The sequence below is a fragment of the Corvus brachyrhynchos genome, unplaced genomic scaffold (genome assembly GCF_000691975.1).
Source record: "Corvus brachyrhynchos isolate BGI_N302 unplaced genomic scaffold, ASM69197v1 scaffold23, whole genome shotgun sequence".
Classification (NCBI taxonomy): Eukaryota; Metazoa; Chordata; class Aves; order Passeriformes; family Corvidae; genus Corvus; species Corvus brachyrhynchos.
Window position 1 is genome coordinate 8,243,513 of NW_008238983.1, and position 19,978 is coordinate 8,263,490.

A 19,978-nucleotide genomic window follows, 5' to 3' on the forward strand; every position below is an offset into this window, starting at 1 on the left:
ATAAATAATGGCAGCATGTTTCCACACTGATTCAAAAGGTAAGTAGTCAATGACAACCACAGCGAAGTTTCCTAACAGGGGCAGTAATCCTCATATTTTTTCAGCAGTAATTAGGTGGTGCAAGGTGGTCTATTTCAGCCATTGCACCCACTGCAAATCTGAGGGCAGAGTTAATGTAAAAATAGCATTCACTAAGCCCTCTCTGCCCACACTCTTCAGTGCTTCCCCTAAAGTTCTGCTTTACAGACAATACTTTTAGAGCAAGTAGGCTTGCTTGTAAAGTTTTGTCAAGACAATCAGCATTAAACAAACAGAACAAATGACTAATAGACATCTAAAGTAACAACAACAAATTCATACTGCTCTCAGGAAATGGACATTCCAGCATAAACACAGGCTAACAATTTACCATAGCATGTGTTCAAGAAGTTCTGAGTGCAGATCCTGAGCTGCTTGACATCCCTATATTCTATTAAATGTAAAGGTAACACTGACAGGAAACAAGGCAGGGTATAATACAGAAGGGATGCAGACTCTTTCATACTGAGTGGGGAAGAAATAAAGAACTGCAGGTCTCTTCTCAGAAGTGTTTAACTACCATTCGTGGTACCGAGTGATCACCAAGACCTGGAAAATATTATGTGCTGGGGAGAAAAAAAAAGGGAAAATGGGAAAGGGAGAAGAGTTAGGTTTCTGTGATATCCCAGCATTTTGCATCCTTGTCTTTTCAGCAGTGTGATTTAACAGGCATCTTGTAAGTATGGTCCAAAAATAGAGTTGAGATAAAGCTGTGAGCTGAAAAGTGTGTGGTATGCTGTGTGTAGAGCCCTGGCACAGGCCTCAAGGCATGTAAGTTACAGACAGGCAAAAATGCACAGCCACAGATGAGACAAACACATTTCGGACTGTGTACTTTGCCATCAGCATTACCATCCCACTGGCTGGGTTCACACACGCACCTTCCTCATGCTACTAATCACACTAGCAAGGGACTCTTCACCTACATTATTTTGCTCATTCTTTCCTTTAGTTAATACAGGCATTTACAAAGGAGTCCCTCAAATAGCTCACAAACAATGGCACTAAAAATCATGCTGAGGATAGAGAAGGTCAAGTTTATATGCCAAGAGCAAGGGGCAAAACAGACACTACTGCAGTTATATCAATTTCAGAAGAGCAGGAGTATCTGAAAAGTTGTAGAATAAAAGAAACAGAGTATTTCATCAGCAAATAATAAGGGAAGAATGAGGAGAAGAAGGGAATTAACGCTGCCAGCAAATCTCACCACTGTCCCCAGAAGCACAGCTGCATGGTATGATCCTGCAGTGCCAGGGGAGCCCTTTGTCCCATTTTAACCTGTGTAATTTTGCTAGCAGTAAGAGAAGCTAGAAACACTACTTGCCTTCGAGAAAAGCTGTCCTCACAGGATGCTCCCCTGAATGAACTGCCTCTACAGCCAAGTCTTAATTGACTGGACCAGTCACACAAAATCCTGGAGGAAGGAGAAGGTCAAAACAAGGTCTGCAAATTCCTAGCTGGCATCTGGCTCCTCCTCATTATCAAGTTACTTCAGCTGAGCTTCTGCTTTCAAACAACTGACCTGGAACTAGTCCCCACATTTTCTTCCTGGAAGTTTCCGAACAGATGTCTGCCTTCAGGGAGAGGGAAAAGAGACGTGTGCTTTGCTGAGGAAGCAGAGAAGGCATGGTACAGAGACAGCAAAACAATCAACATTTTGCTGAAGTCACTCTGCAGCCAGGGCCATTTTCTTTTCTGAAGGACTCTCCATCAATCTAAAATAAGCATTATTTTTATTTCCAAGCCATAGAGACAAATTATACCAACTCTTTCAACAAGGCAACTTTGCTTTATGTTGTATGCGGCAAAATGCAAAGTATGCAAAGTGTCAGGTTTAGAAAAAGCAAGACCTGTCAAGTGTGTGCAGCTTTGGGCACTACAATATATAAAAGACATTAATCTACTAGAGAGAATCCAAAGGAGGGCCATGAAGAGGATGAATAGTTTGGAGGGGAAACCGTATGAAGAGCAGCTGAGGTCACTTAGTCTGTTCAGCCTGGAGGAGACTGAGGGGAGACCTCATTGCAGTTACAACTTCCTCACAAGGGGAAGTGGAAGGGCAGGTACCAACATCTTCACTCTTGTGACCAGTGACTGGACTCAAGGAAACAACATCAAGCAGAGCTAGGGGAGGTTTAGGTTGGATACTAGAAATGGTTCTTCTCCCAGAGGGTGGTTGGGCACTGGAACAGGCTCCCAGGGAAGTGGTCACAGCACCAAGCCTGACAGAGTTCAAGAAGCATTTGGACAACACTCTGAGGCACGTGGTGTGACTCTTGGGATGTCCTGTGCAGGGTCAGGAGTTGGATTTGATGATCCTCATGGGTCCCTTCCAACTCAGTATATTCTATTCTATGATTCTATGAAGTTAGGGTTTGCAGCTTTCTGATGCAAAATCCTATGGGCAGCACCACTTAATAGTACCAGAAGTACTCCTACCTATATAGATGCTGTGCTGCACTGAAGGACTAGAACACATCTGCAAAGCAGGGCTCCTGCAACCAGCCTTTTGCTATTGTAGAATCCTGGCTTATGTAACCTACAGCACAGAGCAATCAACTTAATCGTGAATGTCACTCAAACCTTTATCCTAATTCTTCCATTAATTTTCTTGGTATGCATTGCCCCACACAGCTGCCAGTCCCACAAAAAAAGTGTTCTGAGAACATCTCACAGACATCGAGCACTGTTGATCACTCCTGCAAAGGTTGTAGGCATTTGTGAGACAGCTACTCTCACATAGCCAAAGGAGAAAACTTTACAGATCACTGTGAATTGCAAAATTGAAAAAAAAACCCTTTTTGGTCTTCCTTTACACCAGAGTTGTTGTTACTGTAAAGCACACACTCTCACTTCCTCTACGGGTAAGGATCAAGAAACTGTGTCTGTCTATTCCTGCACTGCACCTAACAATGTGCTTAGCTAAACCAGACTTCAGCCATGACATCAAATCCTGATTTTCAGAAAGGCGAAAAAAAACCCCAAACCAAAACACTAAAAACCCAAGATGCTATCACTAAAAACCTGTGAAGCTTTCTGCCGACTGCCTCTCTACCTCACATTCATAACCAACAGTTGCAGCTTTTACCACATACAAGCAAAAGGGTAAAATTATCACTCTAACTCCTGGTTTTGAGAATCTCAAGAGTCATGTAAGTCCTTATATACTCAAATGGGACCATTTACCAATGGATAACCCTGAACCTTATGAGGCACCAACTTATTTCAGTCACTGTGTACAGCACTAGTAGTTTTACAAAGTCACAGGAACTTAGCTGAAGCTTTGTAATGCAACTCTGCTAACCTAAGCTCCCTGTGGAGCTTCACGTCTGTTTGTACACATGTTCCTGCACACACACACAAACTTTTCAACTGATAAGCTACAACTCTCCTTCACAGTTAGGACAGGCTCAAGAATTCTTGAAGTTTTGCAGGGGTGCAGCACTACAACTGCTATTGAATTGTTTTCAGAGGTGGAAAAGAATTTATTTTTAAAAAACGACAGCCCATAGAACATTCCCAATGATTAAGACAGAATTCCAAATACCACTTGCAGCTGCCAACTAAAAAAAAAAGACTGCTGATTTGGAAAAGAAAAATAAGAGGGGCGTTTTTACAAAACACCAGTTTAGAGGGTTTGTACGAAACCAGCCTGCAAGTCTTACTCATATTAACTGCAGGCATACTAGTTATATCAAGGCAGTTTGATATTCAAACTAACCTTACCAGATGAAGCAACTGATGCATCGTGATTTTACCACACATTTGCTTAAAGACGCACTGAGAGCCAACCAAAAAGCTCAGCTCTGCTGAGCACTGAGGTCTTCTGACACTTTCACATACAGGACAAAAGCCTTAGTTCAGGTAAGAATTAAGTCTATCGGTCATTTGAGCCACATGCCAGTGCAACTCCACAATCTCAGCATAAACATTCCCACACAAGAGGAGAAGTGTGTGCAGTGCAAGTCTGAAAGCAAACACTCACATCTATTGCATCTCTTTCAAATATGCGGAGCTGCAGAAACAGCTCAAGTTTGATCTTGCGTTCTTGAAAAAGCTCCTCCATCTGAGACTGGGCCTCATCCAGCTGCTGCAGGACTGTCTCTATATGGTTGATCGAGCTGTTATGGGGGGTCTTGTTACTAGAAATGGCAGAATCCCTATTCAAAGTAGAGAGAGGGGAAGGGGGAAGAAAAAAGAGCATTATTGAAAAAAACCTCCATACAATCTGGACGCTATACATGACCACAAGATGTAAGCCTGCTTCAGATAAGGTTGGTGCAAGCCACATTGCATGAAAGCTAACTGTACATCCTTGTAAATAAAAAGCCAAACTGTGTTCTAGTACTTAAAAAAAAATTAAGAAATTATTTACTTTCATTTTTTTCCCAATTCAGCATGTAAAGACATTCTGTTTACAGGAAGGATAAAATTTGAAAGCCAGAGACAAACGCTTCCACTGTGAAAAGGAAGTAGCATATGATAACTATTTACTTTACTGAATCTTCCTGGCAAGGAAAGAAAATCAAAATTAGCTAATTTTAAAAAATGACTTAATCTTTTACCTGAGTATAAAACCTGAAAATTCAGACATGTTAATCTCCTGCAGCAAACAAGACATGTACCAGAGCAGCTGGGAACCAAATTTATTTATTCAGATAATTATTGAATGAAATGGACACAAACTTGGCTTTTACTACAGTGAAGTTACTCATCAGTCTGCAAAACAAATTCAAGTGTCTCTTTATAAAACGGCTGCTGCTCAGAACTCAAAATGCTGTGGAGCCCTGCACGTCAGACTACAAAAACACCTAATTGCTTCTATCAAAAAGGTAGCTTATGTCAACAAAATCTCCTTCTTGTGGCAGCAGTGTTTAGAAGCTGAGCTTCCTGTAAATAGAGGTTTAGAGACCATCAGTACAGCATGAAAGATCACTGTAGTCCTAATATTTACAAGTTTTATTTATAGATCATATCTTTTACTCATCATCTCTACCCTCAAAATAGAAAGAGCCTCACAGAACATCAGCAGAACAACAGGAGAGATTTAAATAAAAATCTGTTTTACCTTAGTTGCTGTATGAGATCTTCGCCTTCTTTTATGACATTGACTGTAACCTGCAGAGTGGTCTGTTGCTGTTGACCAAAACGTTTAATCAGGTCTTGGACAGCCTCCACAGACTCAGCATAGACATCATCAAGCAGTTCTTTCTGTAGCTCTTCAAGCCACGTCCACAGCTAAAGGAGAGGGGAAAAAGCAAGAAACATAAGCCCAAGGATCAGGCAGTCAACTATTCTGAATCAATCTCCCTGGACAAGAGAAAACAGACTGAGGTGGTAGGGAAAAAGAGGATTTGTTTTTCTTCATAGAAAAATCCCATCCTCATATTAATGAAAACAAGCCTTTGTTTCAAAAAAGGTTTTTGCTTCTTGGAAATACCAGGAAAGCTTTATCCGTGTTGCTAAGTCACCCTTTCTTCCCCATTTTCCTTCTAGAGAACTGAGCGTATCCGACTGAGCAGCACAGAGTTCATAGTGAGAAACCCATCTGCAGCTCTGCGCGAGAGTCCCTGGGAGAGAAATGCTATGGTAACACTCTCCGAGAGAAGGGAGGAAGGAAGGAAGGAAGGAAGGGAGATGTATTGTAGCCACCATCAAATTTGCACTGCCAGGCTGACACTGCACACAGAGAACATAACACTTTTCAGTGGCCTTCAAAAAAAGGAAAAAGAAAGGGAATTTCAGAAAACAAAATAGAGAGACAAATCAGATATGAGAAGTTATTGTCATCATGATGGTGGCTGCTCTCCTGATTTCAATCTCACACTGTAACAAAAAAAATCATCATAAGCAATTCTACCAGTTAATTCAACATTCTTCCTCCCTGTGTCACACGTGCACATATCCCTGCTCAAAAATGCCCATTCACTGCAGCTTACACAAAACCCCCGTGGTATATGCTGGACAGGTATCACTGCTGGTCACGTGAAGAACCCTGCGGCGTTCTTTTCCACAATTTCATGATGGAAACTGTAGCATCCTAAGCTCTGCGTGAAAGTCACTCATCAGCAAACCATCAGCCATCTATTGTGGAACTGAAAAAAAGCAGCAGGAGCACGGCTGTGTCCTGCAACACTCCCATGAGCAGCACCAACATCACACTGGAACAGCTGCTCTCACAGGAAGCATTCAAACCCAGTCCCTCCTGTCTATTTTACTATTCCATCCCGAATGCTAGAATTCCAAGAACAAGAGTTTGTTTTTTATCCCAAAAGAGTAACTCTAATCAAAAGTATTAAGGTCTTTTGATGACATTTCAATCTCTCCTTTTGAAAATTTTAGAGATTTGTTGAATCTAATTAAAAGGTTAACACTGTTAAAATATGTAACTAAACAATCAAAACTGGCTTAATTTCAAAATCTGAGAAACTCAAATGTTTTCTTTATTTCTTTGCTAAAAGTTTTCTACAGAAATAGCCATTTCATGCTGCTGTTTGTATATGTATGTTCTGGTCATAAAGGTTTCCTAAGTACTACATTAAAATAGAAAACTCAGTGAATGATTCCCGATCTTGATTAATTAGTTCCTTTGAAACTTTTTTTTAAAATCAAATGCTAGTTTTGGTATCTCATAGCTTTACATGTCTTCTTGTAGGTTTTGAGTAAACCAAGCTATAGGCTAAGTTTTCACAATTGGGATGAACTAATGGGATTTAACTAGACTTTTTTCTACAAATCTACTACCCCCTCCTCCCCAAACCAGAACTGTCCATACACAGTTATTCTGACTACTCATATGCTTCAAAGACAATGCTTGTCACAAACCTGAATGCAACTCCACAGTTGTAAACACCACAAGCTCAAGGCACAGCGGTCTTTCTTACTGAAAGGGGCACAAATCAACAGAACTTAACAAGTGGGTCAGAAGCACTCATCAACATTCATTCCAGCATAACCCAATGCAGCATCCAAATGGTTTTTTTCCAAATGTGTACTTTGGAATGCAACTTTAACTGGGAAACAAATGAAACTTAAGAGCAAGAAGCCTGAAAATACAACCTGAAAATTTTACTCAATGCCTAGAGGACATGAATTTATTCCTCTCTTGGCTTGTGAAGTTTATGCCTAAGCTATAAAAATAGGGCATCAAGTCAGAGATCTTCCAAGTGAGCTGGTGTGTACACAGAACCAGTACAGCTTTCAACTGTGCAGATACAGACATTTGACAGCAACACTTTGCTGCTTACTGCAATGTGCTTGGTGCTGGCTGGAAGACCTCTACGTGCTTACATACACTCCATGCTTACTGCACTGCCTACAAAAGGCCAAATCTACACAGGTATTTACTACAGAGAAACTGGGATTAAATAATTTTGAGTCTTTCAGACCATATCAAGTTTGCCCCATAGGTCCCTCAGAAGTACTTGTACTGCAGCTGAAGACAGGTCTGAGAGCCACTTCAATTTTTAACAACATGCCTTCTGCAGCTGTGTCAGACCTCTACAATACACCTCATCTCTTCATTTCTTATTCTTCACATACACTTTAGCCACTTCCATAACTGGGCGGAGATCTGGCAGAAGCAACAAAACCTACAAGCGCTTGACTGGTGAGGTGAGGTACTGTGCACGCGAATAACTCCCTCAAGCTCACCCTGGATGCTGGAGACCAAGCCAACAGAGGACACGAAGACCTTTCCCTCTGCAGAGCCAGTTCAGGGTAACACCTTATTCTTCACATACACTTTAGCCACTTCCATAACTGGGCGGAGATCTGGCAGAAGCAACAAAACCTACAAGCGCTTGACTGGTGAGGTGAGGTACTGTGCACGCGAATAACTCCCTCAAGCTCACCCTGGATGCTGGAGACCAAGCCAACAGAGGACACGAAGACCTTTCCCTCTGCAGAGCCAGCACAACCAAGTGTTACACTGGCTGGCTTAGTGCCTGGTCAGCATGGCATCACTATAAACATAATATCTGGCCCCCAAGGTACTCAAGGGCTCAAAAATACACTGTGTTTGCCCAGCCCATGAGCTGAACTGTCCACCTCTTGGGAAGCAAAAACATTTTATGAAAAGCGCAGAGAGAGAAGGAGAGTAATTAGTATGCATTACTTGCCTAGCTGTGATTCATATGCTGTTGAAAGCGGAACAATTTAAGCCATTTTTGAAGTGACTAAACAGCTCTGTGACACTTCCATAGCAAAAGTTCCTTTAATACGTTACCAAACAAGCTTTTTCTTTTTTCCACCAAGTAAGTTTGTGACAAACATCTTCCTCTCAAAATAATCTAGGTGTTTATAAACAAAAGTTATAATAAAGCCACCACAGATGAATAAAACTGTGAGGTTATTAAAGCTGGATAGAAATTCATGCACTGTACTGAGAGAAGCTTAATTCTTAATGGGTGGCAGTAGCCAGCTGGCTCCTCTGCAGCTTTCAAACCAGAACGAGCCCTGGATATACTGGAAATTACATAAATTACCTTGTTTTCAGATACAAAATTAAGGCTGAAGACTGTACAAGGTTGCACAGCAAAGCCAAAAGAAAGCAAACAGTTTACAGCAGGGGGTGAACAGAGACTAGAGCTTACCCATACATGTTCATCAGTGCAGAACTACAGATTTTACAGTGCAATGACTTTCTGAAGTAACACATCATTCCATAAAAGAGAGCTTGGCAACAAAAATCCAGTGGGGAAAAAAATCACAAACTCATCATTAAAAAACTATTAACTTTCTCTCGGTGTGAACTTTTGAGCAACTTCCAGTCATGTTTTTTTCTATTCTTTGTAAGAGAAGTAACATGAAGATCCCTAAACAAACTATCAAGTCCTGTGATCTCGGTAAGAACTTTATCCAGCGGCAAGACAGCTCTAACATACAGTGAGAAAACTGCATACATAACTCAATCCAGTCACAGAAGGAGGTTCTTCTCCTCTTTTCATCTGCTCTTTGCATCTTATCAGAATTAAAATTGGAGAGGGAAATAAAATTCTGAATCCCTGACAGGCAAATGTTTCACTCAGCAGATTTTTTTCTTGATCTAAATATAGCACAGACTAAGAAACATCTGCTTGAATGAGCCTGCATCCTGTACTACCTCTTTCCTAAGTTCTTGGGAGCATGCCATTAGTCACTGAGATGGTATTATTTCAATTGTCTGCAACATCCTGGAAGTTTCAGTGTTTCCATCATGGGCCTCTATCCATTTAAGTCCCATCTCTGTAATCTCCTGAAAGACTGCAGTTAAATAAGACCCTACTGTACTTTGCTGAATATAAACAGAGAACAATTATTTTTGAGTAAATACTTTACCCAAGAGCACAGAGTTATTTTATTAGGGTAAAATATCCATCGCACTCTTTCACAATTTATTTTTTCATTTTTATAATAACAGCTTTTGGATTCTCAGTCTGCCTTTTCAGTAGGCTCAGGCAAAGAAAGGCACACGGTTTCTGTGTCTAAAAACTGCAAATTCCTCTTTCTGCCCCCGCCCCCCAGCACATTGTTGCAGTATGTGCATTACCACAGACACAGTTGTTGAAGGAGCTATTATTTGTACAGGGCCAAGTGTTGCAATACTATTCCCTAACAAGTATGTCTAGGCATAGAAAGGGGCTCTGTGTGTATGTCTGCCTGTAAGCTTTGGCTTTCAGGATATGCAGTGGACAAAGTATGCATCTTTTTAAAAACAAAAACCTTAAAATGTTAAACCCCCTGGAGTTTGTCTTCCAGGGTCTTTCAGTAGCATTTAAGATGCTAAATGCCTGCATTTTTTTTTTCATTAAATATAATTACCTTTAAAAGCTTCAAATACCCCTATCTATTGTATGGTTATAAAGGTATTAATTTCCAATTCAGAAAGTCATCCTTGCAGCAAAACCAAGTTTCCCACATGTTCACAAAATTACATCAACTACTGTTAATATTTGCCTGCTAAGACTACCCTATTAACATTTGCCCTATTTCTTAACTGAACAAGAGAAAAATGTCTATACATAGCTTAACAGAGCATAAAGGCCTACTTCTGCCTCACTTTTGTCAAGCACTTTGTGCTATTTCAGTAACACTTGGACTTAAATTTCATCCCTTTTTCCAAGGAAGGGAGCTACCAGGATTGAAAAACTCAAGAGAGAAGAAAACCTGTGCTGGGAAACTAAATTGCAGTCCTACCAGCAGTAAGCCACTACACACTTGAGTGTGCAGCCACTGGAAGTGTTTCTCATTTCAGATTTAAAAGTGTCCTCCAGAACTTTCAGACTCCAGATGAGCAGCGAATCAAAATACTGACCAGAGTGCACTTTGTATCTTTTGCCAGACCTGTTACATTGACCACTGCTGTGCTATAATGACACAATAAAAACATTGGAGATGCACAAGCCTGAAGGATAAAGCCTTTTACACTTAGATAGCGGCATCCAAAAGATGCTCTGCTGCCTGGAAACAGCAAGCAGAGGAGAAAGCAGCCTTTCTGTGACGTGCAAATTTAACCTGTAGACCACCAGCACAAAGATCAAACACCCAGGAGGGACAAGCAACCAAAGGAGCAGGGCTGTCATCTTGATGCCTTACGTTTTAACCTTTATATTTTTCAGATTCTGTACTGCTTGGTGTGTGACTCTGAAAGTTTCTTGTGGCCTGTTAATTTCTGCTCTCATGCTGGGTGGACATGGCAGGGCCTCTCCAGGCCTGCTTTTCAAGGACACTTAGACTGTCCTGGGCAGAAGAGTATAAACCAAAGAGCCTCTAAAGGGGGGTAAGCTGAAGGGAAAACTGAAGCTTTAATTGGAGAATTAACCCTGCTATGCAGATGAACTAAACCTATAAAAGAGTGAAGAACTTGTGACCTGTTGTCCATCTTGGGGTCCAGTTTGAGAATGGATTCGGGCTCCCCAGGGTGTACCTTTGAAGGCCTTTCAAGTGAGTGCCTCTTTTGTTCCCTTGCTCCTGTCTGGTCTCTGTTTCTGGGAGGCCTCTCAAGGCATCAATCTCAGCGTCTACCTCGAGATGAAACAAATGCAAGGCTGTGCGAGGGACACCCTCCTACACTGGGCAATGCAGAGGAGGGCACATATCCAGGAGTGAGTTGTGAGACAAAGTGAAACCATTATCAACAAGCTTTTTTGAATCAAATGCACATGCCTCATAGGTAGATGTGAATGAATGGGCAGCACTGTGGCCAGAGCAAGGCCTTCTCTGCCTTCCCATGCACTGGCATCCTCAAAATGATGCCACCTTCCTTCCAAAGCTTGCACAGACTACTGTTTCATTACTTTGGTAATGAAGGCCTTGTATCTGAAAACCTAGCCAATTCCACTTCCCCCCTCTTTGTTTCAACCTCAGTCTACTCTAGAGCAAAGTTTAGTCTGAGCAAGTTGAAAAAAGAAGAGACGTGTCTTCTAGTAACACCATTAAGCACATTGTGTATACATAAAAAGCGCTCTGAGCTATTTTACAATCGACTTGTCAGAATACACACAAAAGGTTATATGCAAAAAAGCAACAGGCTCTTAAGAGATACTCTTTTCCACATACAGTCAGCCTGAACTGCATTCCCACACTTGACTCCAGTTAGGAAAATATCTGTTGCTCTACTTTGGCACTACAACAAACACCTGGCTTGGACAGGATTTCAGTCTTCCCACTCACAGATGCTGAGGGAGCCATTCTGGAGAGAGTGTGTGTGCACATGTGTATGTCTGTGTATGGAAGAATTTGAACTCACACCAAAATGCTGTTCATCTCTACTCTGTGACACACTTCACAGCAGAGACTATTGAGACTCCTGCTCCTGTGTTCTGCACACAACCTTTTATAACTGTTTGTTACTGTTATCTTTATTTTTAACTGTCATCTTTCACCTGTGCAATTTTTTTCTCACCTCAACCCTTGCCATACTATTAGATGTCCCACGGCACAAAAGCCATAAGGGTTCCACTGTCCTGCAATGGTCTGTTTCAGATGTTCAGTTGTATCTTGCCCATCCTCAGGCCAGGAATCTGTCAAGACACAGTACTTCCAATGCAAAGATCCTGACACGGGTATGATCCAAAACACTTTTAAAGCTTGCCAGTGCACAGCTTAACTTCAGTACATCACTTACTGAGAAGTCTGGCTTATAGATTGAAATTTCTCACTGTTTGCATGGGAGCTAAAAATCAATGTTCACAACCTTACAACTTTAAAACTAGTAATAAGACAGCAGCATGTAATCACAATTTACAAATAGCAAGCAACTGATTTTCTCAGATCACCATGAAGCAAAATGAGTGGTACCATTACATAACACTGTACTTCTGTCATTTCTGAATAGATCCTTTTTTTCCCCAGTGAAAACTGTTGTCTATTGAGGTTAGTCTATGAGGAGTCTGTGAACTTGTATGTTGGTTTTTTGATGTTTGTAAGCCACAGCGAGTTCTACCAGCTTATAACTACCTCACTACAAAAATTTCTGGAAATGTTGAAGACAGACAGTATTTTCCATGTGCATCGTAACAGGCTGCTGCACACATACTACACAGCTGCTCTGTGCACACATATAGCAAAAGTCTGTTACTTCCAGGACAAGCTTCTTGTGGCCATCACACTGCTGAAAGCAGAAACTGTGCTGATTTACTCAGCATGAACAGAGTGAGAGTACTGTGCAGTCACTGAAGGGCTGATGCTTCCCAGGGAAGCTGGGAAACGTTGCAGGCAAATTCTGTGCCAGGTATAAACGTTATGTAAATCTACAGGGGAGAAGTGGTACTGGAATACTTGCATCCAAATGAGAAGTATTCATTCAACAAGCAGAATTTCTGGGGGAAAGAATAAAACATACTGAAACATCCTACTTCAAAGAAATCGAGTGATTGGAAGGATACCGGAGCCAGATTTCAAGGTTTCAAACAGCCAATAACTCAGACAAACAGTTTCCCTAAGCTCTGCAGCTCCCTCCAAACTGTCACACACAAACAGGGGTTTAACTCTTAATACCTATTTTTTTTTACCACCAAAAAAAGATACAAGAGACAGAATTCACCCTGAATACTTCCACGGCAAAATGCCTTGGTGGTGTTTTGCTTTGTTTGGGGTTTTTTTGGGGGGGGGGGGGTTTGATCAGTTGGTAGGTTGGGTTTTTTTGGTGTTGTTTTTGTATGTATTTATTTTTTTATTTAACAACTAAGGCACCTCTTTCTGGTTAAACAGCTAACCTATTATCCTACTGCTTGAACTCCTCTCTTCACTAGCTAAGTGTGCACGTTAATCTCTTCACAATACAGCAGAAAGCTTATGTTGCTTACAGGTATGCACTAATTTATTCAGCGACTTCCCACATCCTGAAGGAGAAACACAATTCTCCTGCCAATAAAGCATGGATGACTTTCAGGTTAGGGCATTTTTATCTTCCATCTGCTTTGTGATGCCTTCTCAGCACTCCACACGCATGTTTGATAACAAACAACATGCTCTTGAAAACAGATCACAATACAGAAAGCACAGGAGAGCTTTGAGCTTGCTCTTTCTTTGCACCTGAACCAAGGACCAGTCTACTACCTATGAACCACCCACCTCACTCTCTCATCTGTATTTTTTAAGTAGAATGCAAATATATAAAAATACATCCTCCCTTACACAAATAGGTAGTTTGAAAATTTTTCCTTGCTTTACTAAGTATAAAGATCATCCACACCACAAAACAAACAAAAAAAATCAACACCAGCCACTATAGTACTTTTCCACCAAAGTCCAGACTGCAAAGAGGCTTCCACAGTAACAGCTGTGCGTGCTTACAGACTCAAAATAACAGCCATTTTCCCAAAGAAATAAATCAAAATACAGAATTTTTTTTTCTTTTCAATAAAACACTATTATCTAAGGGAGCACTGGCAATGTGCCAGCACATCTGGATCAGCCTCCCAAAATTATTCAACAGTGACTCACACATCAGTCTGCCTTTCAGGTTTTTTTCATTTTTGAAAGCAAATCCTTTTACACTTTTGGTCTTTCATCACTACAACCAACTGTATTCTACTTAAATACCATTCCAGCTGTTGCTCTTGATGCTAAGAAAAACAGGTAATGAAGAAATATATATAAAAAACATGAACACATTTCAGCAGCTGACTGCTCCTGTGCTTCATAACAAATAATAGACCAGTACTATTTGCTTGAGAAAGTGAAACAAAAAAGCTGCCCCCTAAGAACAGTTTATGAAAACAGCATTTATATTTTGTTTGAACAAGCAGAGTCCTGTGAGAGTATTGGCAAGGAACCATCTAACAGAAAACTGATGGGGGAGCTATGTACTCATGTCTAAAGCTAAAAAATAATTCAATCCTGACCTCCTTCAAAGACCAACTGCCTTGTGCTTTTGTTTCAAGTGCTAAGCAGATGTTTCACTTACAAAAAACTCCCCCTCTTATCCTCTAGGAGGTTTTGCTGAAGAAGCTACTTTGAATACTACAGTTTGCCACTACACAGACCATTTCACAATGTACAGTGAAGGGAAGGAAGACGGACTGGGACATGCTATGATCCAGAAGCTTTTCATATTTTCACTGAGTTCGAACAGTGAGGAGATTTAACATGAGCTCAAAACAGAAACCAAATAACCTAAGCTTGTCAAAAACCAGAACACCTTACTGACATCCTTATTATTGCTGTAGCCTGTTCCATCCTATCCCATGAGCTTATAAATTCACATGTTCTGTGTTCTGAATTGGAGCAAAAAGCTAATCTTACTGAAAATTAAGTGTGGCGGAATTTTATTTCTCCTGCTGAATCACTTCAATCTTTGAAGAAGACTAAAAATTGCAGACATGAGGCAAACCATTGTCCCTAGCAGATAAGCTCTTTAGGTTGCAAAGAACTGTCAATATACAAGATAACAATTCGATGTGCAAAACAGAGAAATAAACAAAGTCTCTCTGGGCAACAGGGCTGCCTTACGTAGCCTTGTGCTTCTGCCACACTTTTCAGTCTCCTGAACCATGACAATCTAACCATGTGCCTGGTAACTCAGACAACAGGAGAGCTGGTTGGATAAAAAACCAGAAGTGCACAGTATTTCCCCCCACAATGCTGACTTATAGCTGTACCAGTTCCCTGATCTGACCCTCCTCCCTTCTCTGTGACTGAACAAGCATGCGTATTTGCACAACAAAGGAGGTAAAAGCTGCTTCTGAAAGTAAAAAAATCAAATCAAATTTTTAAAAAATCCTTGAACAGAACCACCATGATACCCCAGCTCACAATCCACAGTGCATTCCAAACCAAAACTCATCATACAACAGGGTTTTTCATTATGTCCTATGGCAAGGTTCTAACCATGAAAGCAACACTGGACAACACTGCATTTAGGGCTTGAAGTTATCGCCACAACTTAGCGGAAGTTTTACCTCTTTAACGTGAGTGTGAAAGGACACAGACATGTCCAGCAGGATCTTGCGCTGCTCCACACGCCTGACAAAATCCTGTATCCGGTCTTCGAGCTGATGGGCAGCTTGAAAGATTTCCTCCGGGTCACACTCCCCAGTCTGAGCAAGCTGTTCTGCTGCTTCTAGGAGCTTATCTGCATTGGTGTATGTGTTCTGGAGGGAAATAAGTCAGTTTCACAGGATTAAATGAAAGAAAAGTAAGTCAGTATATTTTAAAGCCACTCCACTAGTGAAAACAAAATTAGAAAAAGGCCCTTGGAATGTATTTTTCTTTCTTCTTTTCTTAAAAGTAGTACAGTATAAACTTACTAAAGATTTTGTTATATTTATATACAATTTTTCACCTAGCTGTGAATAAATTAATTCCTTAGCTCCTTATTTATGTCTATTCAAATGTCTCCTTGACACATAACTTGGAATTAATATTTTCTATTCACATCTAGAATAAAGATCATCCTAAATGCCTAATTACTTGCAAACTGGCCTACTTCAACACTGGAAAAATCACTACAGTCAGGGAGAGAAGACTTTTCAAATGTGTACTGCTAGAGCTGAAAAAATGCTATCTGCTGAGAGAAATACTTAACATCAAGTCCACACATCCAGCAGGAAGGTGGAAAGTGACCAAGCACAGGAGAACATTTCTCTCCATCCTTACAGAAGTCAGGCATCCAAAATTCATGTATCAAGTGTATCATCATTTGTGAAAAAGCAGCAGCATAAGAAGATTTAGAAGTCAGCTATGGCTGAGTGTCTGAGTGGAATACTGTCCCAATATATCCTAGGATTAACAAATGGAGATCAGAAGTCCTGTGAGAGACTTGGGTCTAAGCAGAAAAAGAACTGGAGAAGTCTGGTCTCTGACGTGCTATGGTGCAGAGGAGACACAGGTGTTTAATAACTCTTAAAGCCCTGCCATTTGCAGCCTGCCTCAATATCTTTCTCATTAATTCAAAACAGGACTGAGTCCAAACCTCTGTTATGCTTCAGGTGCGCTTTTTTGAGCCTAACCTCGGGTTTTCATGTTTTAGAATGGTTCTCAAAACTCTCATCAAGGAAGGTTAGAAGAACGTTAACCACTGGAGAAAACAAACTGAAGCCATGTCTAGACTAAAGAAGCTTTGCTCACATCACCCCATTAGGTCTTCTGATAGGTTTGCACCACAGACTAAAAAAAAGAAGAAAGCATTCCTGACAATGTAAACTACACCTTTTTTGTTTCCCTTCTGCCCTTCCATGTTCTCCCAACCTCAATTACATCAGGTAAAAACACTCCTTGGAAAGATAAATTAGGCCTATGCAAATGTGCTTTTCTTTGCCATAAATATAGTATCACACCTCTAATTAACATTATACTATCCACAAAAATTAAATCCAAGTCCAGCCCTAAAACTGAACTAACGGACAGGAAATAAGAGCTCTCCCCCAGGGTATCAGGAAAATTACTAGACAAGCCCAGGAGAGATTACATGACTCAGTGAAGCTTTCACATATTTGGGGCGAGTTCTCCCTTAATTTATTATGATCTGTTTATGCAAGGAATTAAATCCATGCTGTTCCTTGACTTTGCCTATGTAACTCTCAGCCCTTCCTTAACTTTCAGCTTTTTAGTTGCATGGAGAGATAGAGAACTCCTTCCTGGTTTCCCTGGGAAAGCCTGCAGAGACGAACATAAGCTTATCCTATTCAGTGGGGAGTGTGGTACTCCACACCCCAGACCACTGAGGCCACTGTCCCAGGCCAGGCTGGCCCTGAACACACTCTGAGCTGTGCTTGGGGTATTCCACCTTCCAGGGCTGCAGCTCACACGCCTTCAAGGGGCATGGCTGAAGAGCCTCAAGGCACTCCTCAAACAACAACTACTTCATCAGTCCAGAGCACCACACCCAGCTGCAGATGGCTGAAACAGAAGTTTCCCCTTTTAATGAAAACTTTATCTCACATGTGAAGCATTGTTTACGAATTCCAGGAGTATCTTCCTCTTACACAGGCCCAGGCACATCTGACTTCTCTTTCTGTAAAGGGGATGGTGAACTGCCTGTATTTAAAAAAGATCACAGCCTGGATGCTGCTTCAAAAGGGGTTGTGATTCTCAAACTTAGCAGCAGGCACATACCTTATTGCTCAAATTTCACTTCCAAGTAGAGCTGGAATAGAACGTAAACTACCCTTTGGAACAGAAATCACATCAACTAGGTGTTCAGTACTAAAAACTGCCTTTCCCAGCTCTCTGCTCACTTCTAAACAATGCTCAGAGGGAAAAAAGCAGTAATGTGAAGATTTTGAAAATGCTCATCCCAAGGGGCAGCCTCCAGTTGAAAGTCAGGCAAAAGAGCAGGAGTTCTTCCTTGACGCTGCTTATGCCAATTTCCTAAAGTGACAAAGGAGCCCTCATGGTGACAAACTTCCTCAGGATATCTCCATTAGCACACTCTCCCCAAATCCCAGGGGAAAAGAAGGAGCCCCCTAAGAACTTCAAGACTACCTGTAGTCCATTGCTCTGTGTCCCAAGGTGCAACTCTTTAATAGGCATTCTTCTCCAAAATTATGAAAAATTCTCCATAATGGAATTTACTCCCTTCCCCAACAACAAATTCCATCATTTTTTAATCCTTCTGTTAAGGAATGTTTTCTAAATATTCTTCACAAAGAACAAACACCGTATTTTTAGAAAGCATATGAAGTGATACATCACAGAAAACCCAAAGGTTAAATTTCAGACACTAGTGCAGAAATGAGTACTACTGACAGTAAGTACAGCAACAGAAGTGAGTGGAGGTATGGACTGCATTTCATACAATCTGGAGTTTACTGTGGTCTGGAATGGGAAGAGAGACACGTGGATGGCCTGAGATCAGCAGAGGTATACAATCATTAAAGGCATAGAAAATATGATAGATTACTCATTAAGTACAGTGGACACTATCACATTTAAGCATCAGACAATACACTTAAAATGAAAAACCAAAGCACTTTTCATCTAAGGAGCAATTAAATTGCATAACTCATTGCCGCAGGGTCTGGCATACATTCCAAGATCATAAATGGGTTCTAAAAGTAGGCTAATTAAAGAAACAAAAGTCCATCAGTGATTATTAAATACTGGTTCTGATGGATCCTTCAGTTCCAACATCAAACAGGCTCAGATAACTGGGAGGGTAAAGGTAACTTTTTAAGCATACAGTCCCTTTCCTTTATGCATCTGGTGATAGCCACCAGATACTATAAGACAGGGACCTTTAATTTGATGTATTGCAACCATTCCATGGGTAAAGTTCAGAAGCAATCCAAATTCATAACCTGCTTTTATAACCTTAAATGAGGTGGGAACTGGTGTTGATAGGGAAATGAAGGGTGTATTCAGACAAGGTTTGGAAGATTTTTTTTTTGTGCATCTCTTGCACCAAGAAGACCTTTTCATGGAAAAAGAGTCCATTAATTAATTCTTGCCATACGCCTTTTGTGGTTTTTGAGCATAGACTACTGTCAAAAAGCAGACACAGATCATACTTGAAACACGAAAAGTTGACTTAGCATTTCATACAAAAATGCATGGAAAAGTACAACTACAATATTGACCTGTATCCAGAGCTTTTAAGTTGAAAATTCACACCCGTAAGTGAATCAATTACGTCAAAATTTGGACACTTGACACCTTAACTAAACAGTCTCATGGACACAAAGAAGAACATGGAGAGAAGGTGAAAAAAGGAAGAAAAAGGTGGGTAAGTAGAAATTGAACTGGACAGGCTTTACATGAAAAGAGCAACGCAATTTTACAATAGCGGGTGCAAGTCAAAGTGTGTATGTGTAGCATGTATTTATCATCAGAATTTAGGGAGGATTATTTGCTGAGTTTTGACTATCCAGCTTTTGTAGTGTAAGAAAAAGTGTTAAATAAAAAAAACCCCTTCATTTCACATGAATTTTAAAGTGACTAATTTGTGAGACCACAGCCCATTGGCTGGAATGTCTTTTCTATTTGACACGCAGCTTATTTTAAAATCTCTTTGAATGCTGTGGAGGAAACGGCACCTCATTCACATTAAAAAAAGAACGTGGGAAGAAGCAGAAAGGAAGAAAAAAGAAAAAAATAATTTCCACTCCCCTTAAAATAAGGCATTAGCCTTTGACCAGGAACATGCCAACATTACTGTCGGCTCCCTGGATTTGCCAGAGCATTGCCAAGACAGTGACACTTCACTTAACATTACTTTCTCTCAACTTCTGACTGGAACTGATTGAAAACTCCTGATAATGCCTAGAGTCCTATTAAAAACAAACCAAAACAAAATCACAACAAAAAGAGCAACAACAACAACAACAAGTCCAAAATCAAAAACACAACGAAGACCTGGACCAACCAGAAATGTAGGCAGAAAATAAGTCAGCCAAAAGTTACTAATGCTTTAACAAGGATGGCAGATTGCTGTTTTATACTTGAACGTAATCTCCCTTGTAACAGCAACAACAGGAAT

The 19,978-nt window shown here is 40.7% G+C and overlaps 1 protein-coding gene across 1 annotated transcript in view; it reads right to left on the reverse strand.

The window, feature by feature from the left end:
* The window catches only part of TRIO (trio Rho guanine nucleotide exchange factor), a 180,223-nt gene that overhangs the window by 119,475 nt on the left and 40,770 nt on the right, over positions 1–19,978 (reverse strand). Inside the window, 3 exon segments of the mRNA XM_008637193.2 lie at positions 4,064–4,238; positions 5,147–5,316; positions 15,462–15,653. Coding sequence (XP_008635415.1) covers positions 4,064–4,238; positions 5,147–5,316; positions 15,462–15,653 — 537 coding nt within the window.